Raw genomic sequence first — 18050 nt, 5'->3', positions numbered from 1 at the left:
TAACATAACCATATTATTTTCCTTGAAAGACTTTGCAACCCAGTTTCTACAGCACCACAAAATTTAGTGAAGGTGTTGTATCAAATCTTAAATAATCAATGCAAGTCACATTCACAAAACCTAGGTCCAGTGTTCTATTTGCATGGGAATAGGATATCTTGATCTTATAGAGCACCTTCTCTACTGGGTCTACCGTGTAAATTTTCTTACAGATCTTGGACACTATCTGAAAAAAGACATTAACATCTAGTGCAGAGTTGTAATTCAGGTTGCTACTCATTCTTCACAACACCTTGAAGGAGTTAATTTTAAGACTCTGAGACTATTATAGTTGAACAGCATTATGAATCCTAATTTATACCTAAAAAGGCAGTGAAACACAAACCCAAACATTTAAAGCAATAATGCTACACTAATTTAAGAAGTCACTCCAGTTCAAATGAAGTCAGAAATTAATAGCAGGAGATGAGAGAGGAAAAGAGAAGAATCTCTTCTTCATAGGTACTGTTATTCAGGCTATTTATCAGGCAAAACTATCACATCAGAGTTATTACACCCAGCATGGAAGGAATGAAAATAATATAAACAGTGCTTCTTCCAAATGGATTTTAAAGATTCCTGTTATCTTTTCCAGTTGAGCTCTTCTCTACTTCACAGATTATAATACATACAGTCTCAAAAACATGTCTGGATTTACAAATTGTGACAACCTACCTCTTTAAAAAGAAGATGCAAATAACTCAATATTCTAAAGCAGGCATCAAAAATCAGCATTAAATCAAAGTTGGATCAAAACAAGTTTTACAATGTAACTTGAGATGTTCACAAAGAAACAGACTCTAAAATACAAAACTCACATTTCATGTACCACTTTATTTAACCCTTCTAATTCTAATTTGCCAGCAATTTCCCAAAGTAAATTGTTAATTGATTTAACTTCTAGCCCAATTTTCAGAACAGATAGCAGAACAAAGATTTCATCAAGAAGCTACAGTCAAGCAAAAATAGTTTGCTCAGGAACAAGCACCTCAAATAATGAGGTGAAGACTATATCCAGATGGCTTTTGAATACCTCCAAGGATGGGGACTGCACAGCCTCCCCTGGTAATCTCCATCGATGCTCAGTTACCCTCACGTTAAAAAAAGTGTTTCCTGATGTTCTGAGGGAAACTCTTGTATTTTAGTTTGTGCCCATTGACTCTTGTCCTCTCATTGGTCACCAATAAAACCAGTCTATCTCTATCTTCCTTTCACTAACTCTTAATCACCTTTGTGGCCCTTCACTGGATTCTCTCCAGTATAGTCATTTCTTCCTTGTACTAGGGAGTCCAGAACTGGCCACAACACTCCAGGTGTGGCCCCACCAATGTCAAGCAGAATGAACCTGTCAGATGAGTTTCCAAATACTTTTTTTGAAGATTGACAACGAATAACTTCCTTCCTCATATGTTATTTTCAATTTTGTGTCCATAACCACAACCTTGCTTCACTCTTCTCTTACAGTAAAGAGACAGAATAACAAATATAACTAAGCAACAGCAATACGCTCAACGGAAGTGTGTTATTTAAAAGATGTTGGCAAGAGAACCAAACAGGCTGTAACAAGGGCAGAAATCTTCCTGCTAAGTTAATATCATGACAAGAGTAAAACCCGAGTGACTAATGAAGAAAAAAAAATTAAGCTTGCTGCCAGTTGCCAGGCTATGGTAAAAAGAAGCTGAAATTAATGTGTAATGGAAGATAACACTGCTCAGAGGACCTGAAAACTGTGTTCTGAATTACTTGCTATACATCTGTGCACTAAACCAAGAGCCTTTCCACAGGTGGACCTTACAAGTAAACTTAATATGGATTTCTACCACCTTAGAAAGGCTATTCACTCAGTTAAAAGTATGCTGAAGGCAGAAGGAAATTTATCAAAGTCAATACCATAGCAACAAATCATTACTTGTTGCTCATAGAAATGGAAAACCTATTTTGTGTGCCATATTCATCAAAATTCTTCTGACAAGCTGAAAAAACTTTCACAAATCTAGCATATTCTATGCCTAATCAAGTGCGCACAAGAACACATATGTCATGGCAAATCTCCAAGCTTCAGAATTTCCCTTTAAGTGGCAACGTCTACTTAATTTTACTTATAGAAAATTTACCTTCTGGTTTTCGTATCAGTGAATATGCTTACACACAGATTTTCTTTTTTTTGTGGTCCAGAGCAACCTTTACCTAGCTAGCTACTTAAGAATCAACCCCTGTGCAAGTTAACATATTGTATCCTACTATGTGGGATCTATGACTACTTCAAGTCAATTGAAAGAGCTGAAGCCTTTTCCTATTTGAAATGTGGAACTGGTGCTCTGTGTGAGTGACCTCATGTGACTTCAAAACGTCTGCCTTGCACACCATGCTATCCACAGCTTCCACCTCATAAAAAACACTGTTATCTGGCACACTTATACAGCCAGTAACTTCAGCCTCTTTTGTACTTGCAGACTTGCTTGTTCAGGGAACTCAGTAAAGTTTGCATCACATGCACCTGCCCAGCCTTATAGAGAATATATCCCCATCATATCTATGGAAACAAAACTGAAACACTAAGTTCTTATGACTTAAATCTCCTGAGTTCAGTAGCACTCACAGGCATATGCGTTTCTTTCAACTGATCAAATAAAACCTAAGTGAAGAAAAATTGCTCAGGATTTTAGTTTTTCATTCCCCATAAGCACAGACATTCCAGGACAGCAGCACAGAACTGCCTAACAACAGAGACAGCAAAAATGTGAAATACAGAATCATTTTAGCAATCAGTTCTGGCACAAAAAGCTTGTTCCTAGACAACAGAATAAAGCTAGGTTTTTCAAGTTAGATGCGTACACATTAACACCATTCCTCTCACAGTAATTCCTTTATCCACACACTTTATTCACACTTTCTCTAGAACTAAAAGAAAACTGTAGAAGCCTGCTGGTCATTAAGAAAGAACAGACCTATTTTTTGTTACTCTTATGAGGACTCCACTACACTTAAACTCCACACTTGTGGGAAACCATAAAACCAGAATTGCCAAGTATCTTGCAGAAATGTAAAAGCCAATACCAGCCTGAGAGACGGTTGCTAGAAATCTTAACGTATTCTGAAGTAAATTTGTAATGCACCTCGTACTGTCCACATGCAAGTCCAGTGCCTTCCCACAGGAAGCAGCACGGTTACTTGAGACACATTCTTTCACTCTAGTTCCACAAAAAAAGCAATGAATCCTTTACAGTTTAGATAGCCTTACCCCTTTTCCAAAAAAAGCCTCAAACAATTTTTTTCCATCCTATTTGGTAGCATTAGGTTAGGGTTATTCTGTCTCACAGGAGATTAGATTTGATTCTCCTTTCAGTGCTGCTGACACAAAGCTGACGCAGGCTAACGTGGACATAGGCAGCCAGAAGACTGGAAATATTCCAGACATGCTGGAATATATCAACTCATATCTGCCTATTGTGGATAATTGTGCATTAATTTTGCAAATAAGCACTCCCTTGCAATGTAATAATGACAATGACCTATTTCAAGCCACAGGCAAGTCAGATACAGTAGAAGCCTATATCCATTCTACTCAGGGAAGACTATGGCTCTGCAAATGCAAGATCACAAAGATATTTTCTCATCCTTTGCTGTTTGCTAAAATAGTGTTTGAGACAGCACTAATCAAACTATCTTTTATACTTTTTGCACCTGGCATCAGTACTCAAATCTTGCAGCATATCCCAACTCTACACTGCACAATTGACATTTGCATCTGAGAGTTCCAAGCTGTTCTGTCAAGGAAAAAAAGCACCATTATTTGTCCAGGCACAGTACATACTGCATTTGTATTATCACACTTGGTGAACATGGAGAATACTTTGATAGAACCAACTAGGTAATTTAAACAAGAAAAAAAAAAAAAGTACTAAGCATTTGGTTTGAAAACTGTTTTACAAGGCGGACAAACCCATCAATTTCTATCCAATATTATTCTAATCAGTCCCCTCGGCCTTCTTTCTTACATAATCAATTCAATTGTTTGGTCCACTGAGCTAGGATCCACTTTGTCAGACAATGCTTTAAAAAGCTGTCATGTACGGGATTGTTCCTAGCCAAACTAATGTCTTAATGAACTTGAAAAGTGAAATGTTAAGAGTGAAAGAGAGGCAAGAGGACCTACAAATGCAGTTAATAACTCAGTACTCCACCTCAGCGTTCACATGTTGAGATGCCAAGTTTCCATTTTTCAGTTTCTTTGCTGAAAATCACTCCTCCTCATATTTGATATCTTTTCTTGAGACACTTTCCCCCCTCATCAACCTTGAAAGGTGCTATTTCTCTTCTTGTTTCTTACAGAGCTTGCTTTGCATTTTCTGCAGTCATTGGCTGGAACATGCACATACAGTGGAAAGGTTAGTCCCTTCCTTCTTCCTGTACTTCAGGCTCTACCTCTTCTCTGTCTCTTGGGAAGCTTCTCTCATGTCACACACTCACTGTTAATTTTTGCATTTTTCCTACTCTCTGCTGGCTTTTCACACTTACATTTTCAACAGCATAATTAAACTTTTTATGAAACGAGTATGAAAAAGATCAATGGCTGAAAAACTGTACTGAAACCGTACCAGTTTGCAATGGGTTTCACAGAAGAATTTACGCAAGTGACGTGAATGTCAGCATTGTGGCCACTTTTCCTAGTTTATCTTCTCCAACTTTTTATTAGTGTTGGTGAATTGTTTCTGTTACAGGTCCTTTAAAATGGCTGTGATGTATATTTTAACACTGTATGTTCGCTGTTGGCTGGACAGTTCAGACTAAGTCCAGTAAAATTTCCAGTCCCAGAATAGTAAATAAGTTATGGACAACAATATCTACAGATGTTACTGTAGCCAGGAGAAAAAAAAAATCCAAGAACCTGTCTTTCTAGACTGATGAAGAATGGTCTTGGTGAAGATGTATACCAGCACGTTCAATAAGGAAAATCCTCAAGAAGAGGCGTGACATTTTTTGTACCGTCCTGTCTGATGACTAGGGTGATAACTAGGCCAGCTAATAGAGTAATGTGATCAGTAGGCATCTGCTGTGAGCACAGTAGTTATTAAAATACAGAAAAGGTTTCAAGATGAAAAATATTTTCTATTTAACAGTTAACATTTCTTAGGAAGGAAAGGTCAATTCTAAACCCTCTGTAACCTGTAATACAAGTTTTCAACTGTATCTGTTGTGACACTGTTCTGATTAAGCAAAAAACCCATCAACTTCCAAACACCCAACAACTCCCTCCCCACTCCAGAAAAAGTAGGAAACATCTGACCAAGTTGACATTCAAGTGCCCAAGTATCATCTTGGAGCGAGTTAGCCGTAGACACTACTAAAAAAGGCTAACTCTGTAATTCTAATACTAACACATCCAATACAGACTTTAAAGACTTGCTTTCTTTACAAGATGATTTCTACCACACAAAATCCTGGTATTATTAACACTTGTTTTTTACTTAATATTCTTGAATCTCTCATTTATTTGCAAACCATCAGTTGCAACTGAGACTAATAAATATTTTCCTTTGTATATTTCTAAATGCAAACTGAATTGCTCATCATTCAGCTCTACTCTTAATAACAGAATAAATAGCCTTTTGGTCTTTGAGATCTTTGCCTTAAGTTGTCTCCTCTTTAATAAAAAGAATCCAGACTTCAAATATTCTTTACTTCTTGTGTTTCATTAAAAAAAAAAAAAAAGTAAGGATAAATTGTAAATGATAAAGTTCAATGAAGTCTACACTTGCAACACAACCAAACAGTTTCTCTGTAAGAGCAAAGTCACCAACATAAAAGGTGGGTGCAATTATTGTACTGTCCTTGGCTATTTACTCCTGCTCCCTTTCTCATTCTTTTTCCAGAGCTTAAACCTCACGCAGAACCATTTCAGTATGCTAAACAAGCAGAAAATTGTGCTCTTTTTCAAGGTTAGTTTTCTGCGAGCCTAGTGTGCTGAAACAGCTTGGCAAAAGACCCAGTGACCACCTGAGCTGGTGCAAAAAGTCACCTTTCCTCTCGTCAGCCCACAGTTAGACGGCAGCAGCCTTCCTGGTTAAGTTTACATTCTCTTTCATTTACCCACTTTTTCCATCACCTGCCATCTTTGCTGCTTGCTGTGAAGTAGAATTTGCTTCCAAACACTACAAAAACGAAAACTGACAAATGTTTTTTACCACAGTAGAAGAGCAAAGTATGAAAAATAAGAGGTATCTGTACCCTTAATTTAAATTATTAATCACCAGTTCATGGCTTTTTAAAATCTAACGTAATCTTTAATTCCAAATTCCTTGAGGCTTTTGTGTTGCATTACTACTAATCTCTTTTATTCACTTCAGTAGTCCTGAGGACCCCACACAGTTCAAGTTCTCATAAAATGCACAGTATTTACATTTATGAATTTAACAACTTCTCCCTAGACTGTCACATTGTTGGGTTTGTTAAGAAAAAAGGAGGGAAAGGGGAAATCCAGATTTCCTAACTTATTAACAATTAAATTTTGTTTTAGAGAATTAACTACCGCCGACTCTCAACATGATAAATCCATACAGTAGTGAAAGACTATCAAGCATACACCACACACCTTAAGCTGAAGACAAGTCATATTTGTGATGAAAAGCTAGCAGTCAACCAGCTAATTACAATAATTGCCTATACGAAGCAAAAGCTAGTTGAGCAGAGCTCTTACACAGCTTAGGTCACATTAATTAAAATGACAAAACAAATAAACTCAGTCTTGGCTGAATTACAGAACTTTTTCTGCTCTCCTCTTGACAGAGCACAGAATTAATTAGACTATCCAGAAAAGACAATCAGCACCCATTTAAAAGTTTGTGTTATCAACCCACAAAATGTGATAAACTTTGCAATATTCCACCACTAAATTAAAAGCAGTACACCACGTGTGCGTTTTCCACCAGCTGGTCAGAAATTGTTAAGAGACAGTTGGAACTGTTAGTCAAGCATAGATATACTCTGTTTGTTGTGAACCAATAAACATAAGGTATCCCATTTTTTATCACAAACAGGTCTCAAAACCTGAAACAGAGGAAATGAATTTAGTTTTTGTTTGTAAAACACCAGTAATTTTCTCTCAATCACAGAAAACAGTCACAAATAGAAACTGCCACAGAAACCACATTTTTCTAAATGGCATTCCGTGTTCTACTCAGCAGACCACGCTGCCTTAGTAACCCTAGTACCAACATGAAAAATTAAATAATTTAAAAGGCAGAATTGGCTCCTTGCCACTCATTGTAGAGTTTAAGAGAATTAAAAAAAAAAAAATCCAAACTCAAAACCAGCAGCTACTGTGGAAGGATGTTGAAAACAACCACCTAAGTTTGAAAAACTAAAAAAGAAACAAACCGACCACACAAAAACCACCCCAACAAAGAAATTGCTGAAAAAGATATTTTCATTTGATTTAGTCAAACTTTGGCTGATGGAACTATGGTGGAACTATTTACTACAGAAAACCTGCTGCAAGACTTTTAAGCTATAGCTACTCAGTTAAGAGTCTGGAAAAAGTTACATCATTTTTCAACTATGTACAGAAGCTTTAACATGTCACAAGAGAGTTCATTAGCACTTACAAATTGTATTCTTGCAAAATTATGAGACCGCTTAAAGATATCTTTTCTGAAAGATACTGCAGATGCTGCTTAAGACCCACATTTAAATCTACATTACTTAAAACTAGAGAGAACATTTGTCCTATTAAGATTTAATTAATAAATTTACAAAACCAGTTCAAAGATTGAGTCACCAATACACAGCCATCCGGTTTCAAACATCCAGATACTACCAACTTCTTAAAGTCATAATGATCTATTTTATTTCATGTTGATTTTATAGTGCTTTTCAAATACTACGACTAGCAGACAACTAGTACTAAAGACAAAAAAAGACCCGCTCCTCAGACTTCAGAAATGTCTCTCCTCAAAACAATCCCCTGAACTGAAACAAAGTTAAAAAAAAAAAGAAATTTAAAAAAACTACAAGTGTCAGAAAAAGCTGACTGAATACAACACAACTTAATTTGAAAAGCACTTACTAAAGAGGGCATTTAACAACAGCTTTACAAATGACTATACTGTTTGAAGGGGTCTCACTATGTAAACACATGAAGATACTAGAGCTGGTATCCTCCTTTTAGCAGTAAAACAAAATTCCTAGCCACATAGTTGTGCAACACATTTTAAAACACTAAGTACCTTTTGTTTATCAATAACCTCATTTGCTTGCATCCTATAAGAAAGATTTTAAAGAAAGCTGCTACCCTTCATGTACAAATTGAATTTTTTCTTCTTAATAAATTCTGTGTGGGCATAGTGGGAGAACTCACAAAAATATTTCACTTGATCAGAACCTTAGAAAAATAAAAGCCCAAACACACTCCTATGGTCTCCTGAAATCAGTACCAACAGTGTGGACATTTGATTTGATACTGAGCACTACACCTGCACTGCATGAGCAGCTCTATTGAAAAAGGAGCACAGCTTCTGTTTTATGATCTTTAATGTTCATGTTGGTCAGGGAGTGCCCTGGTGGGATGACAGCTGGCAGCGCTGCTGCCTAAAAATTCCTTCCTGAACCAACAGCACCTTCAGACAATGGAACGGCTTAAAACTAGACCTTTGTCTGTCTCACTCATTTTTGCTAGGGTCCACATTCATAAAGTGTCATCAGAAACAGAATAAAGAAAGACACTGTTGCTGCTCCTCCAAAACATACAAATGCTAAAAAGGTGGAGTAAGAAGCAGCAGCAAAGGGTCTAAACAGAAAAAAAAAAAAGGGAAGGCATGCAATTCTGCAACAAGCAGCCTTATTTAGCAGTGGCCACAGAAGAGGAAATCAGTTGCATAAATACATATTTCATCGTTTTGGAAAGAAGCTGTGCACAGGAGGAAAAATTGGGAGGATTCCATTGTACAATGTAAAAAATTCAAGAGCAAGTGCAATAAAAAAGCTGGAGCAAGCAAACACCTATATTGCATACTGACTTCTGTATACTGCATGAGCAGTTCATGCACACAGATGTGTGAACAGTTGAAAATTACAAAAAACATCTCACACCTCAATAAACTAGAATTCTCACATGCTCAAAGCTGTTGGAAAAATACATGCACTATACAAGAAGCTCATAGAAGATCTTGACATCACTGGTAAAACTATAGAGCTCATAGAGGATCTTGACCGGCACACTGGTAAAACTATAGCATGTAACTGTATTTCTGTGAAAGGTAAGCTCAGAAGTGATCCAGAGAGACTAAGGTTGTTACAGCCTAGCATGGGAAGCTCAAGATCAAAAAGATCTAACGTGTCAGGACCTAAAGCTGGCAGGTCCAGCTAAGGAGCCTAAGTTGAACAAGACTTCTCATTCAAATATAAAAAAAATTAAGGCCAGTGGAGTTTCATGGGACAAAGATGACCTTAAAGAGAAAAGAAAATTAAGGGGGAGAGGGCGGGGAAGGGAAGAACCAAAAGCACCAAGCTACTCCCTCTAACAACATTCCTTTTGTCTCCTACCTCACACGAGTTTTGGAGCTCATTGGGTACCACATTGAGGCGATTAAGTTCACCAAGCTTGCAGAAAATAAACCCAGCAAAAGCAATGCCAATATTCTTTGGTGTTACTGGGTTGAATCAACTTAAGGATGGACCTACAGGATACTTATTTGGCACAAGGGAACAGATTGGTCTGAGCAGCTCGACACAGTCATAGGGAACAAGAAAACCTCCTGCTCTGGGTTGCAAAGCACCATTTGACTGACTTCAGTGAGACTGTGGTGACAGGGAGCAGTCTCATTTGTTAGGGACTATAGTTATGACAGAGCATTTCTACTATTTTGTAAATTACACCACCCTTCAAAAATGAGTGTTTCAAACTGAAAATAAGACACCTATGAAAAAAGCGTCACCAAAGAAACTGTTAAACCTGAAGCAGCTTCTATGTAAGGTTGAATTGGAACAGAATTAGTAATTTCAAGATCATTTGAAATCTTTTGTTTCCCTTGGAAGCACAAATAAAATTATATTTCCTTCTAATTGAAATACTCTCCCAAATATTTAATGCAGTCAGATTTTATATAGATATACCAATCAATACAACTGAACTAAAGATTTGTTACAAAATAACAAAATAGAATAGGATGTTGCTGCTTTAAGGAAATCAAGGTGGGTTTTTTAGTTTAGAAAATCGCTACTATCAAAAGGTATCTTATTTGGTCTACCGTATTTTTAACTGCATGCAACAAAAGAATTGCCTTTCCTAGCTAAACAAGTGTCAAGAAGGATATTATTAGAACAGCTTTAAAAATAAGAGGTCTTTGAGTTTAACAACTATAACAAAATACAAATGAGAATAGCATTAGTCGCTTATGTAACAACACATATTAACAATAAAATCAGTACCAAACACTTTGTACACAACCAGTTTCCAGACATCCAGAGAAAAGGAACAAGCCTCCTCAGACATCAAAACTTTTCAGAAGCTACTACTCTATTTATCAAGTTTTATGTAATTAAGCAAACCATCACAAGACAGAGCTGTTAATCCTATTGCCTTCTGGGAAAAACATCATGAACAGAAATCTCTTTACTGTCTCCACGAAACACAAGTGTTTCAAGGCTGTGTTCTAATGTTCAGTATACCTCGTCACAAATAAATCATAAAAAGCCTATGGAAAAGGACGAAAGGTTACCAAAGTGATTTGTCTTTTCTCACCTGGATCAACCTCCTCCCATCAGTTCTCACATATGCTTGCTCATGAAGGTGATGGAGTCTATTAATGAACATTTTATAAATAAGGAGTCTATTTTTAAACACTTTACTATCCTTAGCCATGAAGAAAAACATCTAACAGTAACATGGAGCTATCTCCTTTTACCATTTAAACTTGCTACTATTGGTAGTAATTGCCACAAGCCTTGAGAACAAGTTATTTACATTCTTTGCATCAGATTTGACAATTTCCATTTCTTTTTTAATCTCATATTTTTCAGTCTTTTCGCAAAGCTCTGATCTTCTAGACTTCAGAACCCTATTATTCTGCTCTAGATTCCCCCCTGCTAGACCATGTATTTCTTGAAGATGCAACCCCCAGTCAGACAGCTAAGGTCTTTCCTCTGCTGTGCAAAACAAAAGAACTATTTTGTTTATCCTTTGAGATATTCTCCTGTAGAATATTAGCTGGATATGAAACATCTTGTAGCTAAAGTTCAACTTCTCCCAATTAAATACGATGTAATTCACAGAATACACAGCTATCTCAATCACTGAACACAAATGCAATGAAACATCATCGAAATTCAGCATAAACCATACTCCCAAAACTACAAAAGCAATGAAATAAGAAAAAATATGCTTACATTGTTTCAACTTTCCAAATAAGTAGCACATTTAATGGTAAACTCTTCAGAGAAACAGAAACTTGGAAGTTATTCTAATTCCCAGCACAATAAGTTCCCTAAATTTTAGTGCAACAAAAGCAACCCCAGTTTTTTCTTGGTGTAGCTATGTTACTTTATGAGAACCCACATCACTTACTTCGTTTTATAAGGTTAGAGGCATCTTTTCATTGTACGCATTTTATTCTTCTTCTTAAATCTGTTTTATAAGATTAAGGTTTCTAAATATATAACAAATATTCATGCAGGACAAATTCCAGCATTGCCTCCTAGAAAGTGACTGGCTGTCCGACAACTCAGGCCCTCGCTTCTCAACCTTCAAAGTAATTTTTCTCTTCCAAAGAGCAGTCCAGGGCACAAAGCTCCAAGTACAGAAAATCCCATTTGAATTATTTAATATTGGTGTAAATAATCTCTAGCAACATGAACAGAGCTTTTCCTCCCAGCTGTCACACACTCCTTACTATATCAACAACCCTGTAATACTCTGAAAACCTTCCATCCAAACAATTTCTTGTCCCAAGAATTCATCCTGGGGAAGAAGCCAACCTACGTGCCTCTGGACATCAGCACTCATCCTAGGCCTCCTAACATCAGCAACTCAACAGTGAGTGGAGGAGGAAAATTGCTGTTAAATTCACTTTCGCCTACCCTTCTCAAATCTTTATGCCTCCAAGAAGTACCTACCTTCTAAAGGTACTATATGACTGCAAGTGCAGCTACTGTTACTGCTCTTGAATTGTAACACAGAGAAAAAAACCCCCACTTTAGCAATTATTACAGTCTTATGTAATGACTTTATTATTAGAAGATTTTCAGTATCAGCAGTTAGGCTACTGAGGCAACTTCTGAAGAACTAAATTCACCACTTGATTAAAAGCTGTCTATGAGCTGACCTTTGAATTTGCGAGAGAGCTTGATGTAGTTTTAACCAACACAGAAGCACCTGATGATCTTGATACAGAACACCTCTATCAGAGGGCTCCAACTTACAGATCGTAAGAGTACTTCAAGGTCTGTCAGAGATTCTCGTCTGTCCTTTTAAAACAAAAGGCTGTATAGAAATCAGGACAGAAGTTCCCAAAAGATTATAGGGAATTAAACCCTTTCCAGGTACTTCCTCAAAATAAGTGAGGTTATGCTCCTTCCACAGCAAGGTTACTTTTAAAGCTTACATCTATCTTGTCTCGAAGGAATGAAACAAAATAGTAGAACTTGCATTACAGCCATGAATCAATTAGAAGAACTTCAGTATTTTTGTGACTTAGGTCACGTTGAATTTGCATTACACTTAAGGTTGGTTTGTTTTAGTATTAAGGATAGTTTCCATTTTAACTGCATCAGCATTTTTTTTTTGGTCTTGAACTTTTTATTAAAAGCACAGGTTTACACGAAGTAATAGGTGTGCTTACACTGTAAACAAAATGTAATTACTTATGACTTGAGGAAGAACGAGCTAACTAAAGAACAAAACCACATCAGAAAATGAAAATTGTACCAGCAACTCTGCCTTAGACCTGCGTGCTTTACTATTTCCAAAGCATGACAAGTCTGCTTATAAACAATACCAGAATATCCCACACGCTTCCTAACCTTGAATATACCCACCCATACTTGCAATGTACCAACTCCTCTGGTTGGCAAGTGTTCCAGATACCAGATTCTTCTCTCCCTCTCATGCAAGATATTCAGGGCAGGGGGAGAAGAGGCTACGTACATAACTCAGCAATTGGAGGCAAAACTAACAACTGACATAGGCTAAAACGTTTTTGAAGTTCAAGTGACTTACAGCAGTTTCACAAACACCCACCTTGGAATAAAATTTGATTTAAAAAAAAAATCCTGTTTCCTGCCACTGCTTTCCCTTCATCTTTCTCTTGCATTGCAGTTTGTTTACCCAACTCAGCTGTATTGGTATTACTGTTTCCAGGGCCACAATATAAACTAGTAATTGAAATCATTCCACAGAGATTTTGGGTTTTTTTTTAATGGCAGAAATAACTGTGAAATTTAGTTCCATGTACAGCTGCACCAGCACAATCTGGGCAATAAAATTCAGCAAGCAGTTCCTCAGCCTCATTTTGCTGCTGAAATAAGGCACGTTCAACCCTGCTTTTTACGTATTTAGGTTTCTCACCCAGTTGAGAGTTTCTCCTTACTCAGGAAAGTTAAGATGGGACTTGCCTTACTCAAAGCACTTAATCACCCCACTGGTTAGGTGTAAAATACATGTACACTGTTTTTCTCGCTTTCAGAAAGTAAGCTGGTAGCTTCCCGAGATGAGGGAATCAATCTCCCCTCTTGATGGAGGCAACCTCCTTCCCTATTTTTCTTTTCTGTCCCTCTACCCAGCATGAGCTCCAGTACTTGTCAAACTTCTCAACTCATTAATTTCTCTATAATCCACTATGCTATTAACAAATAAAATGGATAGACAGTCTTCTGTGGTGAGCTGTCCAGTCAAACTGGACCCCTCTGTGAGCTGATGAACAAAGCAAGCTCGTTCTGCCTGCTGGAAGCTCAATGACCTGGTAGGCTCAGGACACCATCTCAAAGGGTTCTATATCAAAGGTCCTGTACTGATTATATAGCCATGCTCAGGAAAGCTGAGCTGAAATAATCTTCAGCAACCAGTGCTCAGAACAAGAAAGCTGAGCTTCTGGCATCTGTATTTACCTCCTGGATAGACTTAACGCATGACATTTGGCAATTCACTTTGCCTTCGATGCCTACAGTATTGAAATCTACAAAATACTTTGTGTTGTTAAAGCACATTTTATTCCACCTTCTGAAAATGTTTCAGAAGCATGAGCAACTTACACTTTAACGCTAGTAAAACAGGTAGTGCCACTCACTCTCTGTGGGATTGGGAAGTTAAGTAACATGCCCCAAAACACAGGAAGTATGCAAGAGAGACACCATGCAGTGAGAGGCCCCACACTCTCAATGTCGGCACACTGCCCTGCCCGTTAATGTTTCCTCAGACTCTTCAGTGGAGAAACGGTGACCCAGGCCAACAACCACCAAAGGAACCGTACCCAGCCCCGTTTGTAAAACATATTTTGAGTGTTTGGGGGAAACCGGCTGGCGAGCTCCCACACAAAAGCTCTGTCGGCCCAAGCCGCCAGGTAACAACAAGCGTGACAGCTGGGGCACGCCGCGGGGCTTGTCCGAACGCAGACTGTGACCGCCACCTTTCCCAGGCCGAAGCGCGTCGCAGCGCGGCGGGGGAAGCCCCGGCCCACAGCCCGGCGGGCTCAGGCGCGCCGCCTCCTCACGGCGCCACGGGTCGCCCCCGGGACCGAGCGGGCCCGGGCCGCGGGCGCTGCTGCGGGCATCGCCGGGTGCACGGCGGCGGGAGCGAGGCCGCGGCGAGGTGCGGAGCTTCCCTGCTCCAGCACTGCATCACCGGCGGCGGCCGGGGCCCTCCCCGGAGCGGGGATCCCCACCCGCCGCCGCTCGCCCCGCGCCTCATCTTGCCCCTCCGAGCCCCGCGCCGCCGCCCCGGCTGGGCCCGCCGGCGGCCCCCAGGTGCGAGCCGGCCGGAGGGGGCGGGGGTGCGATCGGTGGCGGGGGCCGCCACGACTGCCAGGTAGCCTCACCTCCTCTGGGATGGCCGGGTCACCGCTGCCGCCGCTGCCCCCCGCGTAGCAGGCGCCGACCGCGGGCGGCGGCGGCTCGGGCTCCATGTCCCCGTTGAAGAGCGAGGCCCCCTCCGCGCTGCTGCCGCTGCTCAGCGCCGCCATCTTGGATCGAAGCGCTGGGGCGAGGTAGGGGGAGGGGGGAGCCGCGTCCCCGCCGCCGGGACGCCCCCAGCCGCGACCCGTAGTGGGAAGGGGGAGGGGGGGGCGAGCGCAGATCCCGGCCAGCTCCCAGCGGCCCGCGCCACCGGCACGTCACGCCCGGCCCGTGACGTCACCCAGAATCGCCGCCGCGACCACTGCGCATGGGCAGCATGACGTCACCGGGAAACACCCTGACGTCACGGCGCGACCACCCGTCGCCCTGGGAACTCAAACCCACGTGGGCTCGGGCCACGCCCCCGCGCCGTGGCCACGCCCCCCCCTCCGCGCCGCAGCGCCCCCGCGGGGCCGCTCCCGGTCACGCTCCCGGTCACGCTCCCGGCACCCGCCCCGGCCCTGGCGCGCCGGCTTCTGGGCGAACACCTAGGGCCAGGGAGCCCGCCGCTGGCCGGCCGTGGCCGAGACAGCACGGGAAAGAAACCCCGCGGAATAAAGCCAAGACTGAGGTACCGGCGGGATGGAAATGAGAAACAAATGGGATCTTAACCTAGTGCTTGAGTTAACCGTCTGCTGGAACGGCAGTGCGTGCGGAGCGAGCGGCGGCTAGGCAAGGCAGGAGAGGGGCTGCCAGGCCCTCGCCCGCTCTGACACCGTTTGACAATCTGTAGCGTTGTGGCTCTTGAGGTGTATCTCTCTGAACATGTAACACGTGGCGATGACAGAGATACTTCAAAAAATGGCATTTTCCCCCGAAAATGTTGCACTTAACTCTCGTTACCACTAAAATAACTGATCGCTGGAGTTGATAAAACATTGTTCCCATTGATGGCATTCAGACCTTCAGCTGCGACAGCCTGGTGCTTTGCTTACATACAGTGCTTCAGAAGAGGGAAGGGTCTGGTCATGAGCTTGGCAGAAATCGAGACCTCTTCCTTCTATTTCTCACCCTGTGGCCAGTTTTGTCTAATCTGGAGATCTTGCAGCAGATCTGTGTCCACACACAGGCATCCGTCCCGTCTGCACCTTGTTCACATGACAGGATACACACCACCTTCCCCAACAGCCTGTCTTACTAGGGGAGAAAAAGTGAATGATGTGAGAACCAGGCTGGGAAACACCGCTCCCTCCAGCTCAGAAACGAGGAGTTGGAGCCCTCAGCCACTGCTGCCCCCTAAAAATTTACTTCCTCCTTGTCTCCAGTGCCCACAGCCATCTTCCCCCAAACAGGCAGAGTGCTCCCGTTTAAAGTAAAAAAATGCCCAGTGTGGTGTCCCTGTAGGCCACACACATTGAAATGCTGCTTGTTACGCATAAAGCATTTGCTAAATTGGGTGGTTTAAGTTGTTTTCTTGCTGAAAAGGTCTTTATGATAAATACCAGTTAGGTACTAGTGTTTTAATTCATTGCAAAGAAAAGCTGATGTGTTAGGACAGCAGCAGGATTTCAGGGAAGGTGAAGGCTGTTCTGTCACAACCTGATACATTTTATGGTAGAAACATACAAGCGCTAACATTCTTATCTTTTTTTCACTTCATTTGTGAATATGTAACCATACAACCTCTTAATGTAATAATCCTGATGATGGATTTGAGGTTTATATTTCAGCTTTCACAGTGGGGCCATTAGTGTGTAAAAGCATTTAGTTTGATACTGGCAGTGCTGTAACTGGTAAATAAATGCAACTTGAATTTACTGTATGGACACAACAAAAAGACAATGGCATCAGGAATACCAGACTTTGTGGTACAGAGGGAAGGAACTTTGGGTATGAATTTAGCTGAGGGTCTTTCCTGTAGAGAGCTACACAATATTAAAGAGCTGATGAACGCAAATGAGAAATAAGCAAAAGAATCCAGTTAATATTTAATGGATTTTAATTGATTATCTGACAGGCTACACTTTCCTAAGATAAGAGTCTAAATTTTCCTACAACTGGTGGCCTGCAGTGCAGTCAACAAAAAGGCTGCACAAATACACAAGAAACAAATGTACAAACTAAGCTGCTCACCAAGTTTAGAAACTTCTCTCTGATAGCCACATTAATGAAGAGGATAATTATCAGCAATTCCTGCTACGTGTTGAGAATGTGCAATAGTAGCGAAAAATGTGCACAGACTTTGGAAAGTAACACACATACTGAGGGCTAAATGCTGGGACAAATTTCTCTGGTCTTTGAAGGAAAAAGCAGCAGAGGTAATATGAGATGTCTCTCCCAGCACACAGACTGTTGTGGAAAAGCAGATAGAGTAATATGGGTTAACTAACAGCAAGTCCATTTGTTTCAATTAAATTTATACCAAGAGATAATTTACTCTCAATGCACAGAACATAGACGTACCCTTTGTTTTATTCCCAAGCAATTATGTTTGGGGTGTAACTCTAGCAGTAGAATGAGTAGATTACTATCAATTTGTAACTTGTAATAGCTTTCCCAATGCCTTTAGTAATCTTGCCTGCCTTTGTTCCCAAGCTTCTGATTTTTTTAGAAGATTTGCATTCACATAAAATCACAGAATCACAGAATCTTAAGGGTTGGAAGGGACCTCAAAAGATCATCTAATCCAACCCCCCTGCCAGACCAGGACCACCTAGAGTAGGTCACACAGGAACTTGTCCAGGTGGGTTTTGAGTGTCCCCAGAGAAGGAGACTCAACAACCCACCTGGGCAGCTTGTTCCAGTGCTTCCTCACCCTCACAGTGAAGAAATTCTTTCTTGTATTTCTTTGGAACCTCTTATGTTCCAGCTAATACCCATTGCCCCTTGTCCTATCGCTGGACATCATTGAGAAGAGCCTGGCTCCATCCTCCTGACACCTGCCCTTTATGTATTTGTAAACATTAATGAGG

The 18050-nt window shown here is 40.7% G+C and overlaps 1 protein-coding gene across 3 annotated transcripts in view; it reads right to left on the bottom strand.

Moving 5' to 3' along the window:
- The window catches only part of BRAF (B-Raf proto-oncogene, serine/threonine kinase), an 85147-nt gene extending 69778 nt beyond the window's left edge, over nucleotides 1-15369 (bottom strand). For all 3 annotated transcript variants that reach the window (XM_062010915.1, XM_062010906.1, XM_062010925.1), the window contains exon 1: nucleotides 15063-15369. In XM_062010915.1, the coding sequence (XP_061866899.1) occupies nucleotides 15063-15206 (144 nt within the window). In that variant the 5' untranslated portion in view covers nucleotides 15207-15369. The remainder of the gene's footprint in view (nucleotides 1-15062) is intronic.
- Nucleotides 15370-18050: the final 2681 nt, after the last annotated feature.

This window comes from Colius striatus, chromosome 1, assembly GCF_028858725.1.
Source record: "Colius striatus isolate bColStr4 chromosome 1, bColStr4.1.hap1, whole genome shotgun sequence".
Lineage (NCBI taxonomy): Eukaryota > Metazoa > Chordata > Aves > Coliiformes > Coliidae > Colius > Colius striatus.
Note: the sequence above shows the minus strand (reverse complement) of the source record. Positions and strands in the feature narration are given on the sequence as shown.